Below are 12,105 nucleotides of genomic sequence, written 5' to 3'. Positions count from 1 at the left end.
CATATTAATGGCCCACACACTTAGAAAAATAGCCGAGCTCAGTGGTCATTATTCATCAAAAGAATCCAGTCCCCTGGGAGGCAGTGAGCTCTCAAAGGAAGTATTTAAGCGGAGGCCAGATGAGACTCTCACAGATGACCTTGAAGTTGCTTTTAGCTCTAAGTTTACCTTAGACTAAGATCCTTTCGCTCCTTACAGGTTAAAGTACAAATTCTGCAACCTTGTCTTCAAAACTTTCCAGGAGTCCCCAGACTACCTTCTCAGTCCCCTTTGCCATCCACAGCCCCTGCATCCTCCTGCCATTCCCTATGGCTGGATAGTCGCATATGCATGCCTCTGTGCTTTGCCCAGATTGGTTCCTCTACCCACAATGCCTTTCTTCCATCTCTGCCTTTTAGGCTAAGGCCCAGCTGAAGTCCTACACGGCACGGAGCCGTCCCCCAAATCCACCCTGCCTTGGCCTAACTAAGCCAGGGACAGCAGCAAGCAATGGTGTGCAACGGAGCCAGCTTCTACCTTCACACTGGCTATTAAATATTCGGGAATTTCACGACCGGTGTTAAACCGGTACCTTAGAATCAGCCATGGTGGGAATATCTACAGCATGGAAATTTGCAAATGATACAGATTAGGGCTTCCCCCGCCCCCCGCAGAGAGCCAGTTTAGCAGCACACCAATTCAATAAGCTTTATCTCCCTTTTCAACTCCCGCTGAGTGGAAGAGTTGGCTGGAGTTGGTGCTGTGGATTCTGCAGCTGAGACAGGAAAGCGTGTGGTGAGGGATTAGTGTTGGCCTGAGTGTGAGGGGAGAAGGGCTGGGAAGTTGCCATCTCCAGCGAAGCCAGAACCGTCTCCTCTGAGCTCCCACAGTGTTCTCTGCCTTTCCCACTTGGCAGTCAGCACAAGCCATTTGGGGTCACTTCATATGTGGACCTCATCTACGCTCGTTTCAATTTTTATCCGCTTAGACTGGGCTTTGGAGTCAGAATTTGTTTCTCAGCTCTGCCGCTTCTAGCTGTGAGACCATGGAGAAGTCATTTAACCTCTCTGAGCCTGTTCCTTCAACTGCATCATGGCTTTGTCTCACACCCCGTGGTGTGTCCAATTCTTATTAAGGTAGGTCTAAGCCCTGAAGAGCCAAGGAGCTGCCTCCACGGAGTATGATGAGAATCCTGAACCTTCCTTCCCTGCTACTTCCCTCCTGGGACTCCTCGTCTCGCTGGTCCACACACCTTCCCCCTGGAAACAGTACCTTGGTTGCAGAGGGTTCCGGAGAATCCGGGGAGGCACTCACAGATGCCGCTGGCGTGATGGCAGGGCCCGCTGCTGTGCACGCAGAGGGGGCACGGCTGGGCGCAGCTGTGGCCATAGAACCCAGGGGCGCAGACTGGGGGTGAAGGGGAGAGGGTGGTCAGCAGCCCAAGGGGCCCCAGCCAGCCTGGCTACTTGTCCAGTCCCACACAGCGATGAAGAGAGGCTTCTCAGAAGCATGGGGAGAGTCGCGTCTGCCCCACACCTGGGAGGGCCCGTCCCTTTCTACAGAGAGGAGTTGTGGTCTGGTCCTGTTTCTACTGGGGAGCCAGGCTAGGCCCTGAACTTGGGGACAGAAAAGTCAGGGCCAGGAGAAAGGGGATTAGAGGGAGGGACTTGATGGGGACTGACTGTGTAAGCCCAGCCTCTCTCAGGCCAGTCCTAGTTCCAGCTGGGAAGGCTGGGGAGGATGAGCTGTCCGAGGTCTGAGGGGTAGGGTCTCAGCCTTACTTCTCTGGCATAAGGGTCCTCGGAAGCCCGGGGCACACTCGCAGCTTCCATCCTCTGGGGAGCAGGAACCGCCGTTCTCGCAGCTGCAGGACACGGAGCAGTTGGGGCCCCAGCGACCGGGCGGACACGTGCTGTCACAGTGGATGCCTGTGGGTCAGAGGCAGACTCAGGTCAGTGGTAAGGGGCGAGGGTGAAAGGAAGAATGGGGGGGGTACTATGCAGTAAGAAGAGGTGGAGGCAAACACAGCAAATCTGGGAATATGGAGGAGAAAAACAGAGAAGCTTGGCTGGTCAGGGAGGGCTTCCAGGAAGAGGCGATGCCTGAACTGAGTCCTAAAGACCAAGGAGGAATTGACCAGATAAAGGAAACCCTATGTGCAAAGAGCAGGAGGCAGGAGAGAGAATCACGCCTTGAAAGATAAAACAGCATAGTGTGGTTGAACCATAAAGTACGAGATGGGATACGGCAAGAGATGAGATTGTGGGAATCAGAAGGGATCAGATCATGAAGGGCTTCCTTTGTCTTTGACATCTTAGCTGGAATCCAAGGTTAGTGCAGCAAGTGAGTGCCATTATAGGGGCTACATGAGCTGGGAGTGAGTTACCTGCCCACCCACGTTAGCCCAGGAGCCACCGATCCTTGCTGGGCCCTAGCCAACCAGCCCCTGGGCAGTGGCTTAGAGAGTGGGTGGGGTCTTTTCAGATTCTTTTGACCACAGTCCTCAGTGCAATATGTATTTTATATCAAATGTGCACACACATGTATAATAGAAACCAACATTTTGCAAATGACATTTACTGTCACTGTGATGCAATCTGATGTTTTCTTTGCACTATGATGTATTCTATGTCCTTAAGAAAAAAAAAAGCTAGTTGTGACCCAAAAAATTGATTTAATGACCTTCAGTTTGACATACAGTGGCCTATGTGGGAAGGGATGGAATCTGTCAGAAAGAAAGAGGAGCAAGGCCTACATGGTCTTTTTTGAGCTGAGAGAAAGGAAATATGTGTTGGGGTGATTACAGCCTGAAGGCTGAGAAGAATTTTAAAAGGCCTGAGGCTGGATGCCCAGCTCTGGCGTGGGGTTTCCTCCCAGGCAGAAAGGCTTCTAGTCCGCCACGCGTAAGGTGAATGGACCATGGGGACCCAGGAGACCAATTTGGCTTTGGAAGGTGAATATCAGAGGCTCAGAGAGGAGCAGAATTAGTTTACAAAGCACGTCTGCCTTGTTATAAGGAAAGGGATCGTGAGAAAGAAAAAGAAAGAGGGAGGAAGACATTCAGGCTCAGTGAACAGACCCGGTCCTAGCAGCAGCAGGAGAGCGGTGGGACCAGTTTAGAGGCAGGCTGGCATTATACAAGCTTACCTGGGTGGGTGGGGAAAGGCGAGGGGGCAGAACAGGGGGAGAGAGTGGAGAGGGAGGGGATGCAACAGGCTTCACTCTCCTCCAGCACCTCAGTCTAGCCCATGCTCCCTCCCTGGGCCTCCCTCCCTGTGACAGCTCAATTCTGCAGCAGGGTGGAGGCTTCAGATGCCACTCTGCAGGAAATAGGCCTCTGAATGGAGGGAATGGGGTGCGGGGAGCTTCTTCCTGGGAATATAGTCTTTCCCCAGTGAGAATCTGGTGGTCACATTTCCTCCTCAGTGGAGGTCTCTCCCAGTGGAGTTTCAGGTGCACAAGAGGTGAAGCCCGGACAAGCAACACGGATGGACCGAAGGGGAGCCTGGGGCGAGGGAAACCACAAAGCTGTTTAAAACCAAAAGCCATGATCTGCCCCAAGGAATTCTCTGGCCTGTGGTTGTTGAAAACAACCTGTTCAGACTGCAGGCCGAGGGACCCTGCTGCTCTTGGGAGGCGCGCGGGACTATGGAGGAGCTCCACCGTCTGACCTCCAATCCCTCCTGTGCAGCAAGCACGCTTGGTTAGGCTGCCCAAGCCTCTTTCCCATAGTTGTAGGCTTTTCCCTAAAACTGTATGCAGATATTACTGTGATTAATAAAACACAATGCATGCAAAACACCCCTGAATTCATGGCAGCTTGTTGCTATCATGTTTTCCCCCAAATCAGTGGATGTTAAAAGTACAGCTACTCTCATGTGTGGGATCCTCCAAATGTTTTCATGTCAAAAAGGTGTCCTCGCGCTTCCCTGGTGGCGCAGTGGTTGAGAGTCTGCCTGCCGATGCACAGGACACGGGTTCGTGCCCCGGTCTGGGAAGATCCCACATGCCGAGGAGCGGCTGGGCCCGTGAGCCGCTGAGCCTGCGTGTCCCGAGCCTGTGCTCCGCAACGGGAGAGGCCACAACAGTGAGAGGCCCGCGTACCGCAAAAAAACAAAACAAAACAAAAAAGGTGTCCTCTTTTTTGGAGATTAAGAACCACAGGTGTAAGGTGATTACGCTCAGATTGCTGCAAGGGCCCACTGGGTTCTAGGATCTGCCAATTGTTCTAGTCTAGGCCTGGTTCTGTGGGTGTGGGGCTCCTGTTTGAGGCTGTTATATGTCCTAAGAGCTCCCTGGAACTTAAGACATTGGCATCTAAGTGGAGAGAAGGGTCCAGGGTTTCCCCTTGCGTGGAAAAGCCAGTTGCACCGGTGCAGTCAAAGGGCTTGACCTTGGCCTAAAGGGAGGCTCTCCAACTACAGCTTCTGAAGAGGAGTGGTATCATCAGTTAGTTGCCTTCTCTAGGCCCTGTTTTCCCTATTGTTGAATGGGGATAATAATCCCCCTTAGGGGTCCTTCCCATTCTTACCCTTAGGGAATCTCTTTGCTTTATCTTTCAGGGCCCCCTACACATCCACACTGGTGGGTAAAGCTAGGCTAAGAATCTATATATTGTGACCTCTAGTTCATGTCACAAGGCTAGCAGCAATTCAGCAGCCCACATCCTTCAGGGACTGTTTTGGGTTTTGGGGTCTTCCTTCTCCAGGAAGTCTCCCTGAATGTCTGCCTAGGGATTCAAGCATCTATTTGATAGTGGCATACAACTTTGTCCCTATCATTTGAATATTTCATATATATGTGTCCTGTGAAGACAGGGACTATGGCTTCTTGACACTTCTGACTCTCTTTATCCAGGTGCTCCTAATGGGCAGGGAAATGATCTTGGTCATTTTTGCATCTCTAGTACCCAGGACAGTGTCTGGCACACAGTAGGTGCCCAGGGGCTATTGCTGTTGAATTTTGCCATTTACTGCTGGGCCTAGCACAGTGCCGGGCACATGGTAGCTGCCAAATAAAGACTCGGTGATGGCTCGAGTCAATAAATGCCAACTGAATGAATAAATGGTTCCCCTTTACAGTGCACTCCAGTGTCTCCCATCCTGTTGGCACTAATGTCCTGAGACCTTGGGCAGCTCCCTTTCCTCATCTGTAGCATAGGAGGTTGGAGCGGAACATCGTCAAGGTCTCCTTCACTTCAACGGGAAAGGCCATACATGGTTATAGGCCAGCTTCTTTCAATTTATTTCAGTAAACACTGAGTAAGCACCTACCATGTGCAGGGCAAGGTGAATTCGATATCATGCCAGTCAAGAAGTGTGTGGCTAAGGGGGGCAAGGGGAGCAAGACACATTCATGCTTAGAGCAAAGAGAAACAAGTGTTGAGCCTAGGCACAAGCAACATGCCAGGGGCTCGGTGGTCAGCAGTGGGTGGGGAGGGCTTGCCGAGCAGGAGGCTGGGGCCTTTACCCTGCGCCCTCACTGTCTTTCCTTGGTTTCCTTCTGCTTGACAAATCTCAGGACATCAATTGCTCCTTTGAAACGACTTCAGGACCACGTTTGGGGAAATTAGTTTTAGAACAGCAGAGACCTTGCTGAAAGGTTGTCCATCAAAGACATAATTTTTAAGCACCAGATGTCATTGAAATCTTATCGGTTCACTCGAAATTAAGGCAATGAAAAATTAAAATGGATTTCCATTTGGCTCCAGCTTAGAGTCTAGGGTGCCAGTAACCAGTGTGGAGCCTAGCTCTGTACTAAGCGGCAGGGCAAGGGAGTCAGGTCGGAGATGCTACAGAGGAAGCAATGTCCCCAGCCCTCAGCTGCTCAGAAACTTTCTGGTTGCGGAGAACAGAGGTTGCCCAGCAGCCTGGTGTGAATTATTCATGTGAGGACCTACACTGCCAGCAATGCCTGTATTTCTTTCTCCTTGCTGTCCATCACTTTGGGAATGGCCAGTGGGTTCATTCACGTAACACTAACACTGTATTTGTGGCTTACACTTACTGAGCACCTATTACGTGCCAGGCACTGTTAGCGCTTACCGGTATTAACTCATCTAAACGTCAAAATGATCTTGTAGTTATAAGGATTATAATTATCTGCATTTTATGGATGGAGGATTCAGGCCCTGAGAGGGTAAAGGACTTGCCCAAGGAGGTCTGGTGCCAGCTCTGTGTTCTTAACCATTTCTCAGTGTGTGGCAGGCAGTGGATACAGTGGTGAACAAGGCAGATGTGGTCCCTGCCTCCACAGAATTGATGGTCAAGGTGGGAGGCAGACAATAAACAAATCGTTACTCAAATCAGAGTTCAGTGACAATTGAAGTAAGTACAGCAAAATGCTGTGAGAATTAATTAAAGGGGCTCTTTCATAGTCTTGGCCAGGTTGGGGAGGTGGTAGTATCAGGGGGAGAGAGCCTTCCCAGAGGAAGTCATCTTTACGTCGAAATATGATGGATGAGAAGGTGTTATTAGGTGAAGAGAAGGGGAAAGAGTGATCTAGGCAGAGGGAATGCACATTTGAGGCCTGGAGTCAGGGAGGGTGGTTGGCCCAGGTGGTGGAGTGAAGTGAGTGATGGGAGGGCGCAAAAGAGAGGTGGAGGAGTTGGGCAGGGCCTTACAGGGCCACGTGGACCCCAGGTCACTGTAAGGATTTTGGATCAGTGTCTTGGGAAGCCATGGAGGCATCCTGAGCAGGGACTGATGTGAACGGATCTGGCCACCATGTGCAGAATGGATGCAGCTGTGCAAGAGGGGAGGCCCACAGAAAAACGGGAGGCCGAGGCAGTGCCTGCTGAGAGATGGTGCTCAGGGGACGAGGGTGGTGGCAGTGGCTGGTGAGAAATGGATGGACGTGCCATCTATTTAGGAGGTGAGCTGCCAGGACACATGTAGGGGCCAGGAGTCTGAGCCTGGGCTAAGGAGAAAGTTCCCTGTCCGCCTCTCCTCCATATCCCCTGCAAACACAGGTTGAGCACCCACACCTCTGTCTGCATTTTTTAAACTGGTCTGTCCCTAGCCCTTAGAACAGAGCCTGCACATACTAGGTGTTCAATTAATATTTGTTTACTCAAAGGGAATGAAATGGAGAACTGAAGCCCAGAGGATACAAAGAAAAGGTGCATATGTAGGAAGCAAGAAGAAGAAAAGGTGAAGGAACAGTCAAGAGAAGCAGGAGAATACCAAGAGCACAGTTTCACAGGACCAGGATGGTGGCATGGCAGAGGGGGTTACCTGTCCATCCGGCCAGGCAGCAGCAGTGGCCTGTGACGGGATCGCAGCCATCGGCGTGGCTGCAGTCACAACGCTCACTGCAGTTCAGCCCAAACGTGCCATCCTGTGGAGAGAAGGGGGAGAGAGAAATGACGAGACCTAGACCCTCAGAGGTTCTCACACTTCTTTCGGATGTTGATGACAAAACTGAGCCGCTGCCCAACAAGGATGAAGAGAAACTGGGGCTGGAGCACTGTGGAGGCACTTTTTATAACCGGGGATCCAGCGAAGCTACTCCAAATAATTCTTTGGCTGCATTATGAAGAGTATGCAGTTTGGAAGGAGGGAGGTGTTGGTCCTGCCCTACCTCTCAATGGTCAAGCTCAGAGAGCTGTAATGATCATTAATTAAAATTGTGAATGAAAATGTACCTTGCAAATTTTTAAACATTGATCACATGTGAGGAATGACTATGATTTTTTTCTTTGTGGGTAAGAAGGTGGCGGTCAACATTTGTTGTGTGCTCATCAGGTATCAAGAGTCTCATATAATTCATTTCTCTTAATCTTCACAACAACTCTATGAGATGGTTCCATTATATTCAAAATTTAAAGATGAGGTGAAGTAACATGCTCCAGGTAACACGGCTAGGATGAGGCAAAGGCAGGATTGGAACCCAGGACTGTAGGACTCATTCAACAATATCCTATCGGTTTAACTTAACTTGTATCTTAGACTAAGATCCAGGGATTAAGTCTAGGTGGGTTATTACTGGATAATGCTTGGTTTAGTCCTCCCAATCTTGATCATAAAATTATAGACTGTTGGAACCAGAAAGAAGCTTAGACGTTATTATCAAGGAATGGCAACTCTGATGGATTAGTAAGAGCTGTCCTGTAGCACTGTGTCAAGAAGGATTCTGAAGCTGCATCTGGGCTCAGAGTCAATAATGTTTCCCAAGAGCACCCAGGGGAAAGTGAGGCCACATCACCGTATCTGCTAAGTATCTGTCATTTTATAGATGAGAGGGCTGAGGCCAGAAGTAGGACAGAGAGGTTAGAGCTAGGGCTGAGACCTGAATCCAAGTGTCCCACCACCTGGTCCAGTGCTCTTCTCTGTGCACCTCTGTGGACAAAAAAAAACTACAGGGAAAGGGCATGGGGGGCTGATGGGCCCACCCCGTCCTTCCCCGCCCCACACTCACCGGGCAGGGCAGTTCGCAGTTGTCCCCCAGCCAGCCAGGGGTGCAGAAGCAGGAACCATCGGTGGGGCTGCAGGCCGCCCCATTGGCACAGGTGCAGCGCTCGTTGCAGTTCAGGCCCCACGTCCCACTGGGACACGGCAGGGTGCAGTCGAGGCCCTGCCACCCTGAGAGGAGGGAACAAGGCTGTCACCTCTCCATCTAGGCCCAGCATGGCTTTCTGCCCACTCCCCCCAGCTCTGTACAAGGCATCATACCCAAACCACCCCTTCTCTGATTGCTAGGTTAGAACACACATTCCACATTCGGAGTCCACTCAGAGACACAGCAAGGCTGTTGAGAGAGCGGGGGCTAGCACCTGGGTCTCCTGCCTCCCGGTTCTCACTGTTTTTGCCACAGGTGGGTGATCCCACCTGGGACAGGGAACCAGTGGAGGCGGAGAGGGCTATCTGTGCCGAGGGTATACTCAGGAAACTTATCTCAGGGCCCTGTGTTTTGGTGATAGGCTGATTTCCCATTCTGAGGCTGGTTACTGGCTTGTCTGCCCTCAGATCCATTTCTCCCCTTCCCCTGCTCTGTTCTGTATCCCAGGGGGCTGACCCCTGCAGCTGCTCCCAGATGGGCTTGCCGGTGGGAGACCTGGCCGGTGATGGGAGGGCGGGAGCAGGAGAGATGCCAGGTATCTCCTCTTCCTTCTCTGCTATGAGCAGGGCCTCTGGTGGTGGCTGTGTCTCAGTGCTCCAGCACCATCTTGCAGCCCCTCTGCCCACATCCCAGCTCCCACCAGATGGCCCTCACTCCCAGGCTCTGGGAACTCCACTTCCTCCCTTTGTCCCTTTCACCCTGGAAGTGGTAGCAACTGTGGGAGAAGCTACTACTTTCTGGGTTGCTCATGTTCCCTTGTAAGTCCTTTCAGCTCTTCTAACACTGTGGTAACAAATCCCCTTTATTACATTCCTGCTGTTGAAGTCCCTGGCATGGGTCTCCTTGGCTGGAACCTGACATATAGGCTCCCCGACCCTGCATGTGGGTGGGTGGGGCAGGAGCAGCCCAGACCCCTCAGCCGGCAGCCCACCTGGGCACTGTGCACATCTGAGGGGATGGGATTGGGAAAGAAGGCACATTACCCTCCTTGCAGGTGCAGGAGCCATCTACTGGGGAGCAGGTGCCACCGCTGTTACAGCTACAGACGGATGAGCAGTTGGGGCCGTAGGTCCCTGCTGCACAGGGAACTGCACAGACCTCCCCCTAGAAAAGGAGGAGGGGAATTTTGGGTCAGAGGTTGCCCCATGCTGGGTGGTTGTGGCAGGTAGAATAATGCCCACCCCCGCCTCCCCCCCACCGTGTTCTAATCACTGGAACCTGTGAATATGTTACCTTACGTGGCAAAAGGGACTTTACAGGCGTGACTAAGGACCTTAAGACAGAGGAAGTGTCTTGGATTAGCCAGGTGGGCCCAAATCACAAGTGTCCTTATGAATAGAAGATGACCAAAAAGGTAGCCTCGAGAAGTCCTCCATCTGCCTGCACTGACTTTGAAGATGGAGGAAGGGGGCCACAAGCCAAATAATGCAGTGGCCTCTAGAAGCCAGAGGCCTCATTTTACAGCCAGCAAGAAAATGGGGACCTCAGTCCCACAACCCTAGGAACTGAATTCTGCCAACAATCCAAATGAGCAGAAAACAGATTCACCCCTAGAACCTCCAGAAAGGAACACAGCCTGCTGACACCTTGACTTTAGTCCTGTGAGACCCATACCAGACTTCTGACCCACAGAAATGTAAGACAGTACGTTTGTTTGGTTTGAAGCCACTAATGTGCTAATTTGTTACAGCAGTGATAGGAAAGCAATACAGTGATCCTCACTATTTGGGGGAGGGGTCAGGCCTCCAGCTCTAGGATGGGCAAAGCCCTCAGGAAACTTGACCCCTGAATCTGTATTAGGTCACCGCAGCATGGAATTTAACCCTCTGCCTCTCAACCAATCTTATTTGATTCTCACCAGCAACCCCTTGACGCAGATAATAATATCCTATCCCTGAACCTCAGAGAAGTTAAATGTAAATTATAATAGCTAATGCCCATTAAGTCCTTTCTCAATATCCAGCACCATGCATACATCATCTCATTTAATCCTCATAAACCTTCAGCAGACAGGAACTAATGCCTCAGCGTTATTCCCACTTAATAGATAGAACAACTGTCAGAGAAGTTATGGAATTCAGCCCAGGTCATGGAGCTAAACATGGCTGATCTCTGTTTGAACCAAGGCTGTCTGTTTAACCATTCTGTCACCAGGTGTCATAAACCAGCTTTCCTGGAAAGCATTCTCTGAGATGGAAGGAGTGCCTTCATCCATCCTGAATCGTGAATCTGGGTGACACGCTACAGGATCCACTATACCAGGCCTCCTTGGGTGGGCTCTCAGCTCCAGTAAGGAGTTCAGAGTGAGGACAAGTCACAGAGCCACCAGGAATGGGAACTTGAGAGGCCTTCAGGGGTGGGAGCATTTAATCAGAGAAAGTGGGGTAAAGGCTATCCAGGTGGGAAGAGTGTGGACAAGAGTACAGAGGAATATGAGAGTTGGGAATGTTCTAGGGGTAGCAGGAGGGGGAGTTTGTATAGGGAGGGGCAAGGGAGATATTTAAGAGGTGTTGGTAGCCTTGAATGCCAGGGAAGTAAGGTGGGGCTCTCTTCTCAGAGTACCCAGGACATGCCTTCCCCACCCAGGAACCCACGCTGGGGTTGTCTATATGGTCACTGGATGTTGAATTCCCACTGTCTCCCGCTAGGGACCATCTCCAGCCAGCTTCTCAGGTCTTGCTCTGAGGTTTACTACAGGAATGCTGATGCATGGGCCAGGATACCAGAGCTTGCCTGGGCCCCACTAGCTGTGTGACACTGGATAGATTACTGCCCCTCTCTGAGCCTCACTTCCAGCATCTGTGAAACGAAAGCCTTGAAGTAGGGGAGCCCGGGCAACTGGCCTCACCCCCATTTAGGTCACAGAGAGACCTTATTGGCCCTTGGTGAAGAGGCTCTTCTCTAGCCCTTGCCTCCTGTCCCACCTGCACAGGCTGGGTCAGGGAGGAGGGTCTGGGAAGTGCAGAGTCCTGTAATAGAAGGTTCCATGGTTCCCACTCTTTCCCCTGCCAGTCCTTGGCAGACCCTGACCAGCTGGAATCTGTTAGCGCTCCCATTACCCAGAAAATTCTAACTTCTCCAGGACTATAAAAGCCCAAAAGAATATGTTTAAGCTCTGAGGGCCTTGGCCGGGGTGCAAATTGCGTGCTCAGTTTATGATTTTCTCTGTGTGAGTTTACTTTAAGAGGAAGGGTTTTCTCTCCTGGCATCCTCATTAGTGTCTCTAACCCCGGTCCTCCTAGGAGGCCTCAAGGGGCCTGTGAGTCCTACTGCGGGTCTGCTGGTGGGGCTCAGAGAGGACTGACCACCCTGCCCTGCTCTAGGGGGCAAGATGCAGAGCACCCGCCTCGAGATATCTGCTCTCCAGAAGGCTGCACCAGGGCCCATTTTCTCCCAGTGTAGCCTGTGCATGGATATGGACAGTCAGCTTGGCCTTACAACAGCCCTGGGAAGCCCCCAGGTGACAGGACTTTAGCTTCCCAGAGAAAGAAGTAGAGACAGAGAGGGGCAGGGACTTATCCAGGGCCCCATGGTGTATCAGTGAGGGCGAAGGAGAAAGAACCAGAT

At 51.5% G+C, this 12,105-nt stretch overlaps 1 protein-coding gene across 18 annotated transcripts in view; it reads right to left on the bottom strand.

Moving 5' to 3' along the window:
- MEGF11 (multiple EGF like domains 11) overlaps positions 1-12,105 on the bottom strand; it is a 425,478-nt gene that overhangs the window by 31,345 nt on the left and 382,028 nt on the right. For all 18 annotated transcript variants that reach the window (XR_004486708.2, XR_004486707.2, XM_049705891.1 and 15 more), the window contains 5 exons: positions 9,522-9,642; positions 8,398-8,561; positions 7,215-7,317; positions 1,761-1,907; positions 1,252-1,386 (listed from right to left, as the gene is read on the bottom strand). Coding sequence is in view for 16 of the 18 variants with exons in the window: in XM_049705891.1 (XP_049561848.1) it covers positions 1,252-1,386; positions 1,761-1,907; positions 7,215-7,317; positions 8,398-8,561; positions 9,522-9,642 (670 nt within the window). In the remaining 2 variants the exon portion in view is untranslated. The remainder of the gene's footprint in view (positions 1-1,251; positions 1,387-1,760; positions 1,908-7,214; positions 7,318-8,397; positions 8,562-9,521; positions 9,643-12,105) is intronic.

The sequence above is a fragment of the Orcinus orca genome, chromosome 2 (assembly GCF_937001465.1).
Source record: "Orcinus orca chromosome 2, mOrcOrc1.1, whole genome shotgun sequence".
NCBI classification, from domain to species: domain Eukaryota; kingdom Metazoa; phylum Chordata; class Mammalia; order Artiodactyla; family Delphinidae; genus Orcinus; species Orcinus orca.
The sequence above is the reverse complement of the archived record's forward strand: the minus strand, read 5'-3'. Positions and strand labels throughout refer to the sequence as shown.